The following is an 18,230-nucleotide window of genomic DNA, read 5'->3' on the forward strand; positions in this document are numbered from 1 at the left end:
TAGTTATTGAGTACAGGCTTAAACCTTTGAGATTTGCTGCTTTTTGGATGGGGTGAAGAGGGGAGGCAGTGGTTGAGAATGTGAGCATTTCCTTTCTTTGTAAAGTACTCAACTCCAAGAATTTTTACCGTAAATACGTTGTAAGTCTATTCCGCACATTCAAGTAAAAGCCTGTAGCGGCCCAGAGACGCAGACCAGCCCACTAAAGGCCGACGAAGATAATCTTGCGGACCTGGGAGTGACACCAGCCATCATCCCAGGTGACCTCCTGCACAGCAGGAAGAAGGTGAACTGAGGTGGGAATGCCAGCAATCCCAGGTTGGTGTTTTAATGACGCGGGGCCCTGATGTCAGTGCCTGTAGCCCATAAAAACATGATGGCCAGTGCAATAAACCAGTCTCGATTTCAAGGCTTTGATGTGCATATCATTCTCCACTCTCACATAGTGTGAATGCTACATTGATGACCCCTCACAGGTCTAACTGGCAGTTGGACCCGAAGATGACGGACCAGAGAGAGCCAATAACCATCCACACGGTCTCTCTTAGGCTCCCAACATTTTGGGTGTCGCAGCCACACATATGTTTCAGCAGGCCAAGGGTCAGATCCAGCTTCGATATTTTGCTGCAGACGACACCCACTACTTCTATGTCGTAAGTGCACTGGGGCAAGGGTCATAGATTTCCTACCGCAGCCTCTGGAGCAAGGCAAATACACAGCCCTCAAAGAGCTGTTAACCTGCATTTTCAGGCTCTCACAGCGCAAGTGCGCCATCCTATTGCTGCTGGGGAAATCGCACACACTAAAGAAACTCTTCAACGCCTCAGTGGCAGAGATGGTCTATGCACATCCTTAATCATTTTTTTGAGTTATTGCTCCCTGACAAATGCCCAGAAGACCCCAAGGCCACCCTTGAGTACTTGTGGCGTAAACTAGAGTCCCTAGTCCCGCAACAACCCCCACCACATGGCCAACCTAAACATAACATCCCCAAGACTTATCAATACACATTCATGCAAAGAAGCGCACGACCATATGAGGGGCCATACAGGGACAATGGCTCCATTTATGTCCTTGATGTTGGCAGTAAGGAGGAGGCCTTTACCTGAAGCCGGCATATCTGGACTATAATTAGCCCGCCTCCATTCCTCTCGCAGGAGCAGACTGCCTAACAGCCTGATCGCCAGTTTTGGGGTGGGGTCGTGCAGCAGCCCATAAAATGGTCGATGAATGCAGCCACCGTGCGGTCCTGGGGTGACTGGCTATTGTCCCAAAGTGACCTCCTGCACGGTAGGAAGAGAGTGAACTGTGGTGAGAATGCTGGCCAATCCCAGGCCGGCGCTCTGATGATGTCAGCGCCTGAGGCCCATACAAACACGATGGCCAATGCAATAAACCTGTCTCAACTTTAAGACTTTGGTGTGCGTGTGCCATTCTTCTCCACACTCGCATATTGCAAATGCTACAAGTTTTGTTTTATTTTCACCTCACATTACAAACTTTTTTTGTTAAGTGAATTTGATAGAACAGAAGAAATCAAAACTTGACTGCTTCACAGAGCAGGGGGACCATAGTCAAAGATAGGTTGAGAATGGCTGGTTTATTCAAACAAATGAACAGACTGCAATATATACTTTTATGTCCATATTTTAACAAGGAATTTTGTGCATGTTAAACCACTCACTGCCAAGGACATATACTGCCAGTACACACTATCTCAATTAAAATAATATCTAATAATCCCACTGATTTAATGAACATTGCAGTACACACTGCTTCTCCATCCTAACTGGAATCAAATAACACATTTAGCAAACTGACATGTGACAAGCAAGTATTCTTTCCAATTATTTATTTTAAGTGCAAAGATAATTAGCATCAAGAGGGAAACAGTCTGGTGTGTGGAGGTGATTGTGTATCAAAACTACCTGAAATGACAGAAATCCAGTTGGAAAAAATAGTGCAAATTATATAAAATTAAAATACAATTATTCACTGTTCTTTCCTTTTCACTGCAAGGTATCCACATTAACTCAGGTTCTGAAAATAGAAACATTTTTAAAATTTGTGATTGACCTTATTTAGAAAATGTAAACTTTTGTATAGGAAAAAGGAGACTTACCCAAAAGATAAATGTTGTACGTGGACATAACCATCTAAGACAGAAAATAAACCAGGTGTTTAGGTATGGTTTCAATGTCATAATGTAAATATTTCTGCACTTTATTTAACCCCCTAATCATAAACTAATCTGGCATCACGAAAAGACCTGTCTGCTTTATTAAAATACCACTTTTTCACCCCCAAGTGCTACTGTAATTATTATTTCTTCCATATAGTAGTTTACATGTTAAATATTTAAATTTAATGATTTTCAAAATTTAGATGCACAGTGACAGGTCCTTTAGGCCCATGCCACCCAATTATGCCTAAATGACCTACCTAGTACATTTTGAATGATGGGAGGAGACCAGAGCACCTGGAGGAAACCCACGCAGACACAGGGAAAACGTACAAACTCCTTACAGACAGCGCAGGATTGGAACCCTGGTCCCAACTGTTGGTGCTGTAGCAGCATTAAGCTAACCCCCCCCCCCCGATAATGTGTAGAATTAGTATTTTTTTCCTCACAAAGTGCCCTTTTGGCTACAAGAAAGTATTTGTTCATTTGTATATTTCAATCAACTCCTGTGTATGACTATAAGCTTATGTACAAGTACTAATCTCAAAAATAATCCATGTTAAATAACTAATCGATGGGCATAACAAATAATGGCAAGCACTTAAAAAAATAATTGTTAATTGGATTTTTGTGAATATGCAACAATGAAGTGTAGGAGTGTGACAGATTATATCATATATTGTATAAAAATGTTTCTGAAGGAGATAGATTGTGAAGGTAGTGTAGGTCACAAACAAACACAAACACTTCATAAAACAGATCTCATTTAAAATGCAAGAGCTCTGCTGAAAGTGGGTCATGTTGGCACCAAGAGTCAAAGACAATAAAACAAGGAGTCAGCTTTACTAAAGAATTTCAAAAGCAGGTATAAACGGACTCAGAAGTTTGGGTCTAGTGCTGCAATGGGTGTGGTTGCAGTTTGAGTGGTTTGGCAAGGGGGGAGAGAGAGAACTGCTTTCTGCAGTCATAGCAAGCTGGCAGCTTGATGAAACCCCATTTTGAAGGTGGGATGAGAGTTCGGAGTTCAGCCTGTTGAAAACACTTGTGGCCCATATAAGAGGAAATGGCTGGCTAGAGTGTTACCCCTAAAATAAGGAAAACAAAAGGAACTATGTGGTGACCTCAAGAAGAGGTTATTATTTGGAAAAACCTGATGGGGAAAGTTTCTTCGGGAAGACACTGAAATGGCTGATTAGAGGGAATCAGTTTGTGTGTGTCCAACAAACAATACATCTTTCTCTGAAACCAACAAGAACCTTCCTGAGCGGTAACCATTTACCTTTCAAGCACCAGAGCTTGGTGAAGATTCATAAATGTTAAATTCTGTGCCTGATATGGTGAACTTGGAGGAGTGAGAAGTGAGATTGGACTGTGAATCAACGAAGTTGTTTGAACATATACACACATGCGCTTAGAATTAGAAGGGGGTTAAGTTAGTAATAAGTTAAAGTTTGATCCTGTTTTTATGTTTAAAGAAAATTGAAAATTACTTTTATTTACATAACTATTTGTCTCGGTAAATTTCTATTGCTGCTGAGTTTTGGGGTCAAATCAGGATCAAATCAAAATTATTCATTTTTGAATCACTAATTATGTAAAAATATTAAACAGGTGTGCTCCTGCTGAACAAGACCCAATCAACATTTGTAGTGCAGCACATTAATTTGAATCAATAATATTGCTTGATAGGCAGGTGGGTGGTTTTATTTTTGATTCTTTTAAGTACCTTAAATATCAGAAGTGAAGTATTGCATTATTTAACTATGATTAAGCTATTTTTAAATGCCAAAGAGTTTAAAATCTTTGACAGCACAAGTCATGTAAAAGCTACCAGAGCATTTTCTGGGGATCTGTTGATTTGAGGCCTGATCACCTCAGAGAGCTCTGCTTGGACAGGGAGCGTAAAGAGCAGCCCAGGAACAATACAAAATAATTTCAATTGGTGCAGACAGTACGAGCATGTAGAAAATGACCACTTTGGCAATTTGTACAAGCAGGAAGACCACAGGTAAGTTCTATCAACAGTAAAATATACATCTTCTGGAGCACCACTCAAAACACACAACTAATTTTGAGGAAAGATCATTTACTTGGAGTGTTAAAATCAAGCTGGACAGATGAAAAATGATTAAGCATCAGGCTTACAACCTAATCTGTTACCTTATTCAACATCTTTGAAACATTTTTGAAAGCATTTATTTTACCTAGGAACATTTCTGAGTCTTGGGAATGGAGGCGAAATTCACCAATCACGCGCCACTCATTTTGAGCTAGTTAATTTGTCGTAGACCAAGAATAAAACTACTTTGTGCGTGATGCAAGCCATTGTATTGCTAGGGCATTGGTTAAGACTGATAACTGGCGGGGGGGAACTAGGAAACACTCAGCAGGTGAGGCAATATCAATGGAAAGAGAAATAATGTTTTCGAATCTACCTCTCTTTTTTCAAATTCCTGATAGCTGTTATACAATGTATGGACTTCAGATTTCTTCTGTTATCCAAATGATTGTACAATTATATTTTAAATCCACTAAACATTGTTAAACAGAAGAGTCACTTACATTTGCCCTCGCTATTCCGACAAATTATTAGGTTTTCTTCTCCAATATCTATGACATCCAGCCTCTCTCCAAGTTTTAAAGGTAAATATAAGGATCCTTTTTGCTCTTGCATGACATTGCACTCCACAACTGCAGTGTTCTCCACAAGGATCTCCTTGGTGTACTAGAGAAATATCCATAGTTTTAAATGGATAGACACAAATAAAAGTTTAGCTGCAATGCAAGTGTGTGCATAATATCTATTCATTGGCTCCATCTGTTTTGAAATCGAGGTGTTATGCTTTCACTGCTGTATGGGGGTATGATGCTTGGGTTGAAAAAAGATTTACAGTGAGAAAGAGCTGTGAAGGGCATGTTAAAATCTAAAGGGGTGTATCCTGCAAGAGAATCACAGCATTGGATCTGGTAAGTAAGCCTCACATTGTGGAAAACTATTGCTCCTTAACTGGCCCATGCTGTTTGTAGGCCATGTATGCACAAAATAATTTCAAACAAGTATTTGATCCCCACACAGAAAAAAGGCTATGCTTCTTGACAGAGTTTCAAAGCTATGGACAAAGTCAGGAAAGCTAAAGTGGAATGCTTATTGCTGATCACAATTTATCAACCTGTTCTTTTATAGAAGATTGTACTGAAATGTGCAGAATAATTCATCAGGAAAAAATGAACTTACATTAAAATTTTCTCTAAAATCTTGCTCATTTAACATTTTCTTTTTATTTACTTTTGTTTGTTCATTTAGATCTTTTTTTTTAACTTTGAACTTTTCTTTCACCTTCTCCCTAGCAGAACAAAAACAATGACAAATTAATGTACAAAATTGAAATTTGTTGTAAATAGGTAGTAGAAACTTTCTCAATTAAACAATTCAAATGAAAGTAAAAAGTAGAAAATAATGGACATACTGCATGAAATTATTTCTTAAGTTCAGATGAAAGGTCGTCATCTGAATTATTAAGACACTGCCTAACCTGTGGACATCCAGCAATTTTCTTTAAATTTCAGATTACTCGCATCTACAGTTGTTTGTTTTTCCCCAAATACGTGTAATCCTGGCTATACTCACTTTGAAATATTCTAAAACCATGACGTTCGACAGTTACACCACTATTCAAGATGGTGATAGAGAGCAGGAAAATAGAGACCACTCTCCCTAACATCTGGAATTGAGGAAATGCTGAAGTCCATTAATAATGTTAATACCCGAATACATAGAATATCAAAGAACAATCAAGCAGATTCAAATATTACTGATATAAACCAGTCGTATGTAAAACCACATTTGTAATTTTGGCAAAAATAATTCTCATTGTTTCCATCAAAACAATAAAAATTATGTTGGTGGAGTGGGTAATGGCCCAGACTCAACAACATCACCCCTCCCCCTACCCTACAGTCAATGAATTTGTTATAAGCAAAGGAATCGTGTATACCTGCGGAAGCTTTTACTATCCATTTTACAATTTTTTTCAAACAATTATCCTTTGCTAAAAATTCCCAATTCTCTGGCCTATCACCAATTTTTCTTTCAATATGAAAGTTATCCAGGGACTACGGAGGATGCATCCTTCATATTGAGCTTCCCTCTCACTGAAGTAAACCTCGGGCAAGATTTATGATCTTTCCTTTACATGTTTTACTTCTAATCTGTCATCTTATCATTTTTGTCCTGTCCATTGAACTAATTGTCCTTGTAACTGAAGGGAATTCCAAGATATAACACTAGATGTAGGTCCTCACTCTCAAACTTAAACTGAAATCCTGTAATACTGGCATCACTCTATTTGAAGGGATCATTTACCAATAGATTATTAACCAATATGTGATACTGCTTCTTGGCTGGTTCCTTGATTTATTGTTCTGAGAAATCATACCGACTTCTCTCTCATGGCTAATATGATCACATTGATTACTCTGTATGGGGATTAAACCCATCCATGGTGAATTGTATCTTTCATAAAAACACATGATAGAACTGATTTATTCTCTGACCTGCAACACAGCCAATATACAACTCCCACCATGTCGACTTTATTGCTCTTCTACCCAAGCAGATTCTACATCACAAGCTTGGGGAGCCAATTTTTATCTCATCCTTTGTGGACAGAGCCTCCTTTTCATTTCTACCCATCCTTCCAAAATATTAAATATCCCCCCATTACAGTTCCCAGCCTTAGCCATCTTGCAACCATGGTGTGTAGTGGAAAACATGCTGACCAGATACATCGTGGCCTGATGATAGGGGAACCAATACTTCTGAGCGGAACAGGCAAAACTCTCCCTGCCATTGAGGACATCTACATGGAACACTTCTGTCAGATAGCAGCAGCCATCATCATGCATCCACACCATGCAGGACATGCTTTGTTCTTGCTACTGCCATCATGAAAGAGGTATAGGTGCCACAAGACATGTACCACTGGATTCAGGAACAGCTGCAGCCCCTCCATCATCAGACTCCCAAACAACAAACTCTTAAGAACTCTTATTTTGCACATTATTTATTAATGATTTTTTTTCCTTTCTATTGTAGTTAGTTTAGATTTCTCTCTATTATATATGCATTTTTTCCTTGAGTAATTTGCACCTCCAAGTAGAAATTCTGCCAGGCCCATAGAAAAAAGAATTTCATGATTATATGTGATCCCATGCATATATTCTGACATTAAATCTGAACTTTGAACCACATTAACCAGGTTTAGGCCACAAAATTTTCTATTGTGCTGTTAATTCATCAGCCTTATTCTGAAAACTGCATACATTCAGACAAGTTGATCATCATTTTTTGCTAATGCACTGTTAGTCTTACATCTGTTACCCCTTCCCAATTTGTTCTGATTATTGTTACTCCAGCTATCATCTTGCACTATAGCAGGGGTGGCCAAACCGCAGCTCGCAAGCCATGTGCAGCTCTTTGACATGTAATGTGACTCGTGGGAAGGGCGGCTGTCTGCAACGGGGAGGGTACTTCTTCACTATCTGCAATGTATCAGCATTATGCAAATGGATGATTTGGAAAATACATTCCCCTACAAAACTGTACTGGAGTGGCCAACCTCCCACCCCGGGAGGGTGGGGGTGGCTGTCAGGCATGGGGAGTTGGGTCGCCGGCTGATTGTCATCATCCCTCCCCCTGCTAGGCACCTGCTAGGCTCGGAAGCGGAGAACATACCTCCCCGAGGTGGGTTGAGTAAGTACACCTCTGGGACGGGTTCTCCACTTTCAGGTGGCCTCCCATCAGCCGCATTTGGGTATTTTAGCCGGCTTTACATTCAGGCATTATGGCCACCTGAACGATAGTTCATGGTTTGCGATCGCGTGATTGCTCCGGCTCTCAAACATCTGAAGTTTATGGTATACGGCTCTTATGTTAAGCAAGTCTGGCCACCCCTGCACTATAGCCTTCTTTTTCTTTATTCTCCTAAAATCCCCTTCAATTTACCCAGTCATTTTTTAAAAAATTTCCTTTGTGATTCTACTCTTTGGCTCTCCCCACTCCAGCAAGATGGATTAAACCCTCTCAAAAGGCACCAACAAAGCCTCAGGCAAGGATAGTGTCTGTTGAGGTGTAACAGTCTAGCTTTTAGTTTCCCTCAGAAACCAATTTGGTTCTTCAAAAGTCTACACCTTCATTTCATTAGCCACAGTCCATCTGCTCCATCCACATATTTCTGCATCTAATCGGTGGCACTGGAAGTAATCCACAGACTCCCATCATTCAAATCCTATTGTAACCTACTAGCCTAACTTCCTCAAGTCTTCCTGCAGGACCTCATCCTTCTGACTACCTATGTTGTTTTTCAGACATGGATTACAACAGGATGGCCAAAAACATTTGGTTGTAGCCACAAACAAAAAAATAGGAGTCATGGGCTCAGCATTAAGCCCAACAGTTTTCAATCAGTTACAATGCAAGAAAAATAGTGTGTTTAGACCAGTGGTTGTCAAACATTTTCTTTCCACTCACATAACACCTTAAGAAATCCTTATGCCATTGGTGCTCTGATTAGTATGGGGTTATTTAAGGTGGTATGTGAGTGGAAAGAAAAAGTTTGAAAACCACTGTTTTAATTGTACTTAATTGACTTATCATTTACAGGTACACGATCCTTTATCTGGAATCCTTGGGGGTCAGTGTGTTCGAATTTCAGATTTTTCTGGATTTCGGAAAGCCCACCCGAATTGTGCTGCCGTATCCACCCCAACCCCTTTCCAGTCACCCGGTTGCCGGTCCCTCGGCCGCCTACCCTGGCCGCCGGTCCATCGGCCGCCTGGCAGTCTCCCTCTGTCGCCTCCTCCGACCGCGGTTCCTCGGCCACCCGGCAGTCTCCCCTGACCATTGGTTCCCCAGCCACCTCCCCGACCGCCGGTCTCTCAGCCGCCCGGCAGTCTACCTCGGCCAACCGGCAGTCTCTCTCAGCTGCTTCCCCCGACTGCCAGTTCCTCAGCTGCCTGGTTGCCTCCCTCAACCGTGGTCCCTCAGCCGCTCAGCAGTCTCCCTCGGCCGCCTCCCCCAACCGTCAGTCCCCACTTGCTGGATTTTGGAGCTTTCTGGATTTTAGATGTCCGGATAAAGGATCGTGTACCTGTACAGTTACATAACTCCAAAGGAAATGGGCCAATGACAATTTTTCTCAAGCAAAATATTTCAGTAACAATTGGGTCTAGAGCAGTGATTCTCAACCTCTTTCCCCCCACTCACATACCACCTTAAGTAATCCCATACTTATCACAGAGCATCGATAGCATGGGGAATATTTAATAATAATATAATAACAATTACAGCACGGAAACAGGCCATTAGGCCCTTCTAGTCCGCACCGAACCAAACACCCCTTTCTAATCCCACCTCCCTGCACAATGCCCATAACCCTCCATCTTCCTCTCATCCATATACCTGTCCAACCTTTTCTTAAATAATACAATTGACTCCGCCGCCACTATTTCTCCCGGAAGATCATTCCACACAGCTACCACTCTCTGAGTAAAGAAGTTCCCCCTCATGTTACCTCTAAACCTCTGCCCCTTAATTCTTAACTCATGTCCTCTTGTTTTAATCTTTCCTCCTCTTAACGGAAATAGTCTATCCACATCCACTCTGTCTATCCCTTTCATAATCTTAAATACTTCTATCAAATCCCCTCTCAACCTTCTACGCTCCAAAGAATAAAGACCCAATCTGTCCAATCTCTCCCCATACTCCAGATGCTTAAACCCAGGCAACATTCTGGTAAACCTTCTCTGCACTCTCTCCACTCTGTTTATATCCTTCCTATAATTAGGCGACCAGAACTGCACACAGAACTCCAAATTAGGCCGCACCAACGTCTTATACAATCTCAACATCACCTCCCAACTCCTATATTCCATGCAATGATTGATAAAGGCCAGCATACTAAAAGCCTTCTTCACCACCCTATTCACGTGAGTTTCTACCTTCAGGGAACGATGTACCGTCACTCCTAAATCTTTCTGCTCTTCTGTATTCCTCAATGCTCTCCCATTTACCACATATGTCCTATTCTGATTCTTCTTACCAAAATGAAGCACCTCACACTTATCAGCATTAAATTCCATCTGCCATTTTTCAGCCCACTTTTCTAAGCAGCCCAAATCCCTCTGCAATCCTAGAAAACCTTCTTCATTATCCACTATTCCACCTATCTTAGTATCGTCTGCATATTTACTAATCCAATTCACCACCCCATCATCTAGATCATTAATGTATATAACGAACAACAATGGGCCCAATACAGATCCTTGAGGCACACCACTGGTCACCGGCCTCCAACCTGACAGACAATTATCCACTACCACTCTCTGGCCTCTCCCTTTCAGCCAATGTTCAATCCATTTGACTATCTCAAAATTTATACCTAAAGACTGCACCTTCCTAACTAACCTTCCATGTGGTACCTTATCGAAGGCCTTACTGAAGTCCATATAGACAACATCCACTGCGCTACCCTCATCCACATTCCTAGTCACCTCTTCAAAAAATTCAATCAGATTGGTCAAACATGACCTTCCTCCCACAAATCCATTTAAAGTGGTATGTGAATGGAAAGAAAAAGTTTGAAAACCACTGGTTTAGTCCAAAGTATTTTTTTAAACTGAGGTAAACGTTTTCATCGATGAGTGACATTGCAACAATTAGTTTAATGTTTGTTCAAAATAGCAGCAGCTTCTAGTGTTGAAAGTTAGAAGTGCAATGTACATGCAGTGCAATTGTTAGAGACCATGTTCTAATGGGCCACTTAAAAATATGCAACAGGACGCAGTTGACTTGTAGGCCATAGTTTGGCCACCTCTGGATTGCAAGATTTGAGTGAAACAGCAAAGTCTTCAGACACAGTGATTGAAGTAAAAAAACAGTGCAAGATCTGGTTTGTTCACAAACCAACACCCAATCCCCAAACCTCCTGAGTGCTCTGCAACCTTTCAGTTACAATACTGGGAAGCAACAAACCATCCCATGGAAACAAATGTAGCTAGGGCATGAAATTTCAACTCTATTCACTTCAAAACATAATATTATCTGTGTTACATCACAGACTAGCAGCAATAGAAATTTGCCAGGACTGTTATTTTTAAAATAATATTTTTATTATTAATTATTAATAACACCTTATCTAAACTTAACCCCAACTATGCACGAATAGACTTATATGGGTATGTGTGATACCCAAAACCATTAGGCACAATTCTGGAAAGACATTCCAAAGTTGGTCTTCGACATATAGTGTTAACACAAAGACTCATAAACTGAGGCAAAGAAGTAATTACGAATGAGGTGGGAGAGACTGAGGGATCAGACTGCTAAAACTCACAAATCCTGGTTGAGTTGCTGTAATGGAAGACTTAAACCGTGTTTCTTGCTTTTGCAGCCAAGGCTGAGAACCTGCTTGTTGCATATGAATTAGTAGACACACCTAAATTCCACTATGGGGCTCAGGGATGCATATGAATCAGTAGACATTACCTAACTTCCACCATAAGGCCCAGAGATGCAGTTGTCTTTTGTTGGTCGCAGACTGTCAGGAGACCTTGAAGATAATGAAATCATTTGTTTAAAGAGATAAGATCTGAAGTAAACAACTTTTGGGTAATATAAGCCATGGTCCCACTGCTGAAGTTTGAGACTCTCCAAGAGGTGGCAACATCTCTCAGCAAGAAGAAGAACTTCAAGAGTCCAGCTAACGTCCCGGTCGAGGGAGGTAGAGAAGCTGCTACCGGCGCCCCGACAACCTATACAAGTGTGCAGTTGTTGCCTCACTTTGGCAGTTGGGACCAGTCCAGGCATTGATAAGTATAATTGGAAAGGGCTTGCATATTGAAGTGTGAATTCAGCTTTAGATTTAGTAATAAAGACTTGTATAAACTGAACTGCTCTCGGTGTGTGTGTCTATTTTCTTTCGGTAGTTCGAACACTGTGACCAATTTAAAACGAACAAAATGACAGGTATAAGTTTACCCAAGACAATTGGCGCTGTGAGCAGGGTTGGTCTCAAGATGTTTCGCCGAAAGAAAGATGTCAGCCCTGAGCAGTTCTTGATTCCGGGATGAATTTCCAAAGACGATGGGTTTGGCATGATGGCCAATACCCTGTCTTTGTTGGGACCACCCATTAGTTGGGATGAGAAGTTAGACCCATCAAGTGCACCTCTGGGAGAGCAGGTTGCCACTCTCCTTCGAGAAAGTAAATTTCCTGGTGAAAAGGACGGTTTTTGGCTGCTGGCCACAACCTTATGCCACTCCATTAAGCGTGAAGCAGAATTAGTTCAAAGAGAAGTAGAATCTCGGAGGAGTCACGTGATGGAGTAGTGGCCGGACGGTGAACTCCAGCCCTCTCCAGAAAAGTCGGGAAAAACAAGAGAAAATACAAAGGCACAGAAATACAAGTTAAAGAAAAGTGAATATAAAGGTGGAAAGAAGATGGAGACAAAAGGAGAAAAATCAAAATCAACGGAAAGAAGAGAGGAAGAGAAGACAACGGAGGAAAAAGGTGAAGGCCTTACCTGTCCGAAGAGGCCCGCTGTGGAGAGAAGACCCCACTACCTCAGGTCGGTAGAAAGAGAACTACAACAATGGCTCACAGAGCCGAGTAAAAGTGCGCAACCGCGCATGAAAAAAAACACACCGACGGGAGGGGGGACCAGCTGGGGAGTCGATCTCCACAGCCGGCAACGACAGCTGCAGAACACCTGCAGCAAGAAGAGACCACAGAAGACAATGGAAACAAGAAAGAAGAGGAGGAAAGGGCAGCAAAGAAACAACAGATGGTCAACCTAGAGGAAGAAGAAGAGGAAGAGGAAGAGTACAGGGAAATAGAAGAAGAAAAGAAAGGCAAGGTAAAGGAGGTACTTGCTCTTGTTAGAGGATACATGGAGTCATTTAAAGAATGGCAAACACAGGAATTCAATGATTTAAGAAGAAGAATAAACAACACAGAAAAGAAAATAAATAAAATGGATATGACCTTAACAGAAATGGGGAAAAAAATGGACAAGATGGAAGAACGGGCAATAGCAGCAGAAATGGAGGTAGAAGACTTAAAAAAGAAATTGGAGGAATCTAATAAAAAAACTAAAGAGACACAAGAATTACTAGCCCAAAAAATAGATATAATGGAAAATTATAACAGAAGAAATAACATAAAGATAGTGGGCCTTAAGGAAGATGTAGAAGGCAAGAATATGAGGGAGTTTATAAAAGAATGGATCCCTAAGGCCCTAGGATGTCCAGAACTACAGCAAGAAATGGAAATAGAAAGGGCACATAGAGCATTGGCCCCTAAACCACAACCACAACAAAAACCAAGATCTATTGTAGTAAAATTCCTAAGATATACTACAAGAGAAAAGGTACTGGAGAAGACAATGGAAAAAGTAAGAGAGGGCAACAAACCACTGGAGTATAAAGGGCAAAAAATCTTCATTTATCCAGATATAAGCTTTGAACTCCTAAAGAAGAGAAAAGAGTTCAATGCAGCAAAAGCGATTTTATGGAAGAAAGGATATAAATTTACACTGAAGCATCCTGCGGTATTGAAAATATTTATTCCAGGACAACAAAACAGACTATTCTCGGATCCAGAAGAAGCACGAAAATTTGCAGAACAATTACAAAAATAGACTGAGGGATGAAGACGGGTAATGAGAGCAAAAATTATCACGATTGATATGTATGTGGGTAAAGACAAAAATAGACTGAGGGATGAAGACGGGTAAGGAGGGTAAAAATGACCACGATTGATATGTATGCGGGTAAAGAGGTATAAGAGTGAATAGAGACAATGGGCATATGTGAAAGTATCTGTAATTAGAGGAAAACATAGAGAGTATAGACAAGAATTAATAAGGGAAGGTAATGGAATAGAGAGAATAAGGAGGGAACTAAAAGAGTGACCTTTGTGACATATAAAAAATGAAATCTTTTCTGGGGGGGGCTGGGTGGGGGGAAAAGAGCGGTCACTGCAAAATCAGTTGACGCTTGCGAGTGGATTCGCAAATCCAAATGGAGAGGGGAGATGTGGTTGTCCGACAAGGGATAAAGGGCAACTCAGGAGGGGAAGGGGAGATTGGGGATAAAGAAGATAGAAATAGGAGAATAAGGAAAATGTTGGATGTTGTAGGAATGTTGTCTGGTAAAGAGTTGAAAATAAGAAAACAGAAATGGAAAAGGAGGAAAGGTAATGATGGAAAAACGGAAAGAGAAGATAAACAAAATATAAAATGGCTACGCTGAACTATATGACTCTAAATATTAATGGAATACATAACCAAATTAAAAGGAAGAAACTACTAAATTTACTGAAAAAGGAAAAAATAGATATAGCATTTGTCCAAGAAACACATTTAACTGAATTGGAGCACAAGAAATTAAAGAGAGATTGGGTAGGACATGTAACAGCAGCATCGTATAATTCAAAAGCAAGAGGAGTGGCTATATTAATTAGCAAAAATGTGCCATTTAAAATAGAAGAGGAAATAATAGATCCAGCAGGGAGATATGTTATGATAAAATGTCAGATATATTCAGAGCTTTGGAATCTACTTAATATATATTCACCTAACGAAGAAGATCAAAAGTTTATGCAAGATATCTTTTTGAAGGTAGCTAATACGCAAGGGAACATACTAATAGGAGGGGATTTCAATCTGAATTTGGATCCAAATATGGATAAAACGGGGAAAAAAATTAACAGGAAGAACAAAGTAACCAAATTTATAATTAAATCAATGCAAGAAATGAAACTTGTGGACATATGGAGGAAACAAAACCCAAAAGAAAAGGAATACTCATACTACTCGACTAGACATAAAACATACTCAAGGATAGACCTATTCCTGTTATCAGCCCACATACAAGGGAGAGTTAGGAAAACGGAATATAAAGCTAGACTATTATCGGACCACTCACCCCTGTTATTGGCAATAGAGCTAGAAGACATCCCTCCAAGAATGTATAGATGGAGATTAAACCCCATGCTACTTAAAAGACAGGATTTTAGAGAATTTATTGAAAAACAATTAAAAATGTACTTTGAAGTAAATACGGAATCAGTGGAAGATAAGTTTATACTATGGGACGCAATGAAAGCATTCATTAGAGGGCAAATAATAAGTTATGCAACCAAGATGAAGAAGGACTATAATCAGGAAACAGAGCAGTTGGAAAGGGAAATAATAAACATAGAAAAAAAATTAGCAATAAAGGAAGATACAACCAAAAGAAGAGAATTGGCGGATAAAAAAATAAAATATGAAACATTACAAACATATAAGGTGGAGAAGAATATAATGAAGACAAAACAGAAATATTATGAACTAGGGGAAAAAACACACAAAATCCTAGCATGGCATCTTAAGACAGAGCAAACTAAGAAAATGGTATTGGCAACAAGGAAAAAAGACAAACAAATTACATATAATCCAAAAGAAATTAAGGAAAACTTCAGAGAATTCTATGAACAATTATACCGAACCGAAAACGAAGGGAAAGAAGGGAAAATAGATGAATTTTTGACTAAAATTGAACTACCAAAACTACAAATAGAGGAACAAAATAAATTAACAGAACCATTTGGAACAGTAGAAATACAAGAGATAATAAAAAATTTACCAAATAATAAGACACCAGGAGAGGATGGACTCCCAATAGAATTCTACAAAACATTTAAAGACCTAATAATACCGCCCCTCCTGGATGTAATCAACCAGATTGATGAGACACAAAACTTACCAGATTCATGTAAAACAGCAATAATTACAGTGATACTAAAACAAGGGAAAGATCCACTCTCACCAGCGTCATATAGACCAATATCTCTGCTAAACACAGATTATAAGATAATAGCTAAACTATTAGCGAACAGATTAGCAGAACAGGTACCAAAAATGGTAAATTTAGACCAAACTGGATTTATCAAAAAAAGACGCACAACAGACAATATTTGTAAATTTATTAACTTAATTCATGCAGTAGAAGGAAATAAAGCACCGGCAGTAGCAGTTGCTTTAGACGCAGAGAAGGCCTTCGACAGAGTAGAATGGAATTACTTGTTCAAAGTATTGCAAAAATTCAGTTTACCGGAGAAGTATATTAATTGGATTAAAGCATTATATAAGGGACCGTTAGCGAAAGTGACAGTAAATGGACATGTATCAAAGCAATTTAACTTAAGCAGGTCAACGCGGCAGGGATGCCCACTATCACCATTATTGTTTGCGCTAGCTATAGAACCACTAGCAGAATCGATAAGAAGAGATAATAATATAAAAGGAATAAAAATAAAAGACAGGGAATATAAAATCAGTCTGTTTGCGGATGATGTGATAGTGTACTTAACAGAACCAGAACTATCAATAAAAGAACTATATAAGAAATTGAAGGAATATGGAGAAGTGTCGGGATACAAGATAAACGTAAATAAAAGTGAAGCAATGCCTATGAATAACGCGGATTTCTCAAAATTTAAGGAGGAATCCCCATTCAGATGGCAAACGCAGGCAATAAGATACCTAGGTGTGCAAATAAACAAAAATCTAGGCCAATTATATAAACTCAATTACAATCCACTAATGAAAAAATTACAGGACGATTTAGAGCATTGGAAAGAGCTACCACTAACACTGATAGGAAGGATAAACTGTATTAAAATGAACATTTTTCCAAGGATACTATACTTATTTCAGGCATTGCCAATACAACTGACAGAAAAATTCTTCAAAGAGTTAAAGAAAATAATAAGGAGATTTTTATGGAGAGGGGGGAAACCGAGGATAGCACTAGACAAATTAACAGAATGGTATAAACAAGGAGGCTTACAATTGCCAAACTTCAAAAATTATTATAGAGCCGCACAATTAAGGTACCTATCAGATTTTTATCAAACAAGGGAAAAACCAGACTGGACGAGACTAGAATTAGATAAAATAGGGGAAAAGATACCTGAACACATATTATATAAATGGGACGAAAAATTGGTACAACATAGAACTTCTCCAGTATTACACCATCTCCTCAATATATGGAAGAAAATTCATGTAGAAAGAAATAAAATAAATTACCAAATACCAAAACTAATATTGACGCAAAATAAGCTACTCCCTTTTACAATAGACAACCTTGCCTTTAGAAAATGGGAAAAAAAAGGGATTAAAAGAATAGAAAATTGTTTTTCAGGAAGTAGATTCTTATCCTTTGAACAAATGAGAGATAAGTACAATATAACGGGAGATACAGCGCTGGCATATTACCAACTGAGATCCTACTTGAAAGATAAATTAGGAAGCAACTTGAGTTTACCAGAGGGAAGTAACCTTGAATATGTGATTACAGATACAATGTTAATCAAAAGATTTATAAAAAATATGTATATTAAACTGCAAGAAAAGGAAAATGAGGAAACAAATGGTAAAACTAAACAAAAATGGGAACAAGATTTAAATATAAAGATAAAAAAGGAAACATGGGAGAAGTTATGCTCTGGAACGATGAGAAATACAATAAATACGAGGCTGCGTATGATACAATATAATTGGTTACACAGACTATACATTACACCGCAAAAGTTAAATAAATGGGACCCAACAGTATCTGATAGATGTTTTCGATGTAAAAAAGAAAGGGGAACAACAATTCATGCAATCTGGACATGTGAGAGAGTAGAAAAATTTTGGGATGATCTCAATCAGATATTAAATAAAATAACAGAAAACAATATACCAAAGAATCCAGAGATCTTTCTCCTAAGTAACATAAAAAATAAAGAATTTGGAATTGACTTGGAGGATGCACAAAAAAGATTTGTTAAGATAGCCCTAGCTGTAGCAAAAAAATGTATTATGTCAACCTGGAAATTGGAAGATAATTTGAAAATACAACAATGGTATATAGAAATGAATAAATGTATTCCATTAGAAAAAATAACATATAGTTTAAGAAATAATATTGAAATATTCGAACAAGTATGGGAGCCTTA

At 39.2% G+C, this 18,230-nt stretch overlaps 1 protein-coding gene across 9 annotated transcripts in view; it reads right to left on the reverse strand.

Moving 5' to 3' along the window:
* Positions 1-1,581: 1,581 nt before the first annotated feature.
* The window catches only part of LOC138763770 (FYN-binding protein 2-like), a 148,122-nt gene continuing 131,473 nt past the window's right edge, over positions 1,582-18,230 (reverse strand). For 4 of the 9 annotated variants that reach the window (XM_069938487.1, XM_069938490.1, XM_069938489.1 and 1 more), the window contains exons 18-21: positions 5,418-5,526; positions 4,745-4,907; positions 2,123-2,156; positions 1,582-2,040 (exon numbers count right to left, since the gene is read on the reverse strand). In XM_069938487.1, coding sequence (XP_069794588.1) covers positions 2,034-2,040; positions 2,123-2,156; positions 4,745-4,907; positions 5,418-5,526 — 313 coding nt within the window. In that variant the 3' untranslated portion in view covers positions 1,582-2,033. Of the gene's footprint in view, positions 2,041-2,118; positions 2,157-4,744; positions 4,908-5,417; positions 5,527-18,230 lie in introns of those variants that run through there. The other 5 variants (XR_011357774.1, XR_011357775.1, XM_069938488.1 and 2 more) reach the window with 4 other exon arrangements.

Source organism: Narcine bancroftii, chromosome 5 (assembly GCF_036971445.1).
Source record: "Narcine bancroftii isolate sNarBan1 chromosome 5, sNarBan1.hap1, whole genome shotgun sequence".
Taxonomy (NCBI): domain Eukaryota; kingdom Metazoa; phylum Chordata; class Chondrichthyes; order Torpediniformes; family Narcinidae; genus Narcine; species Narcine bancroftii.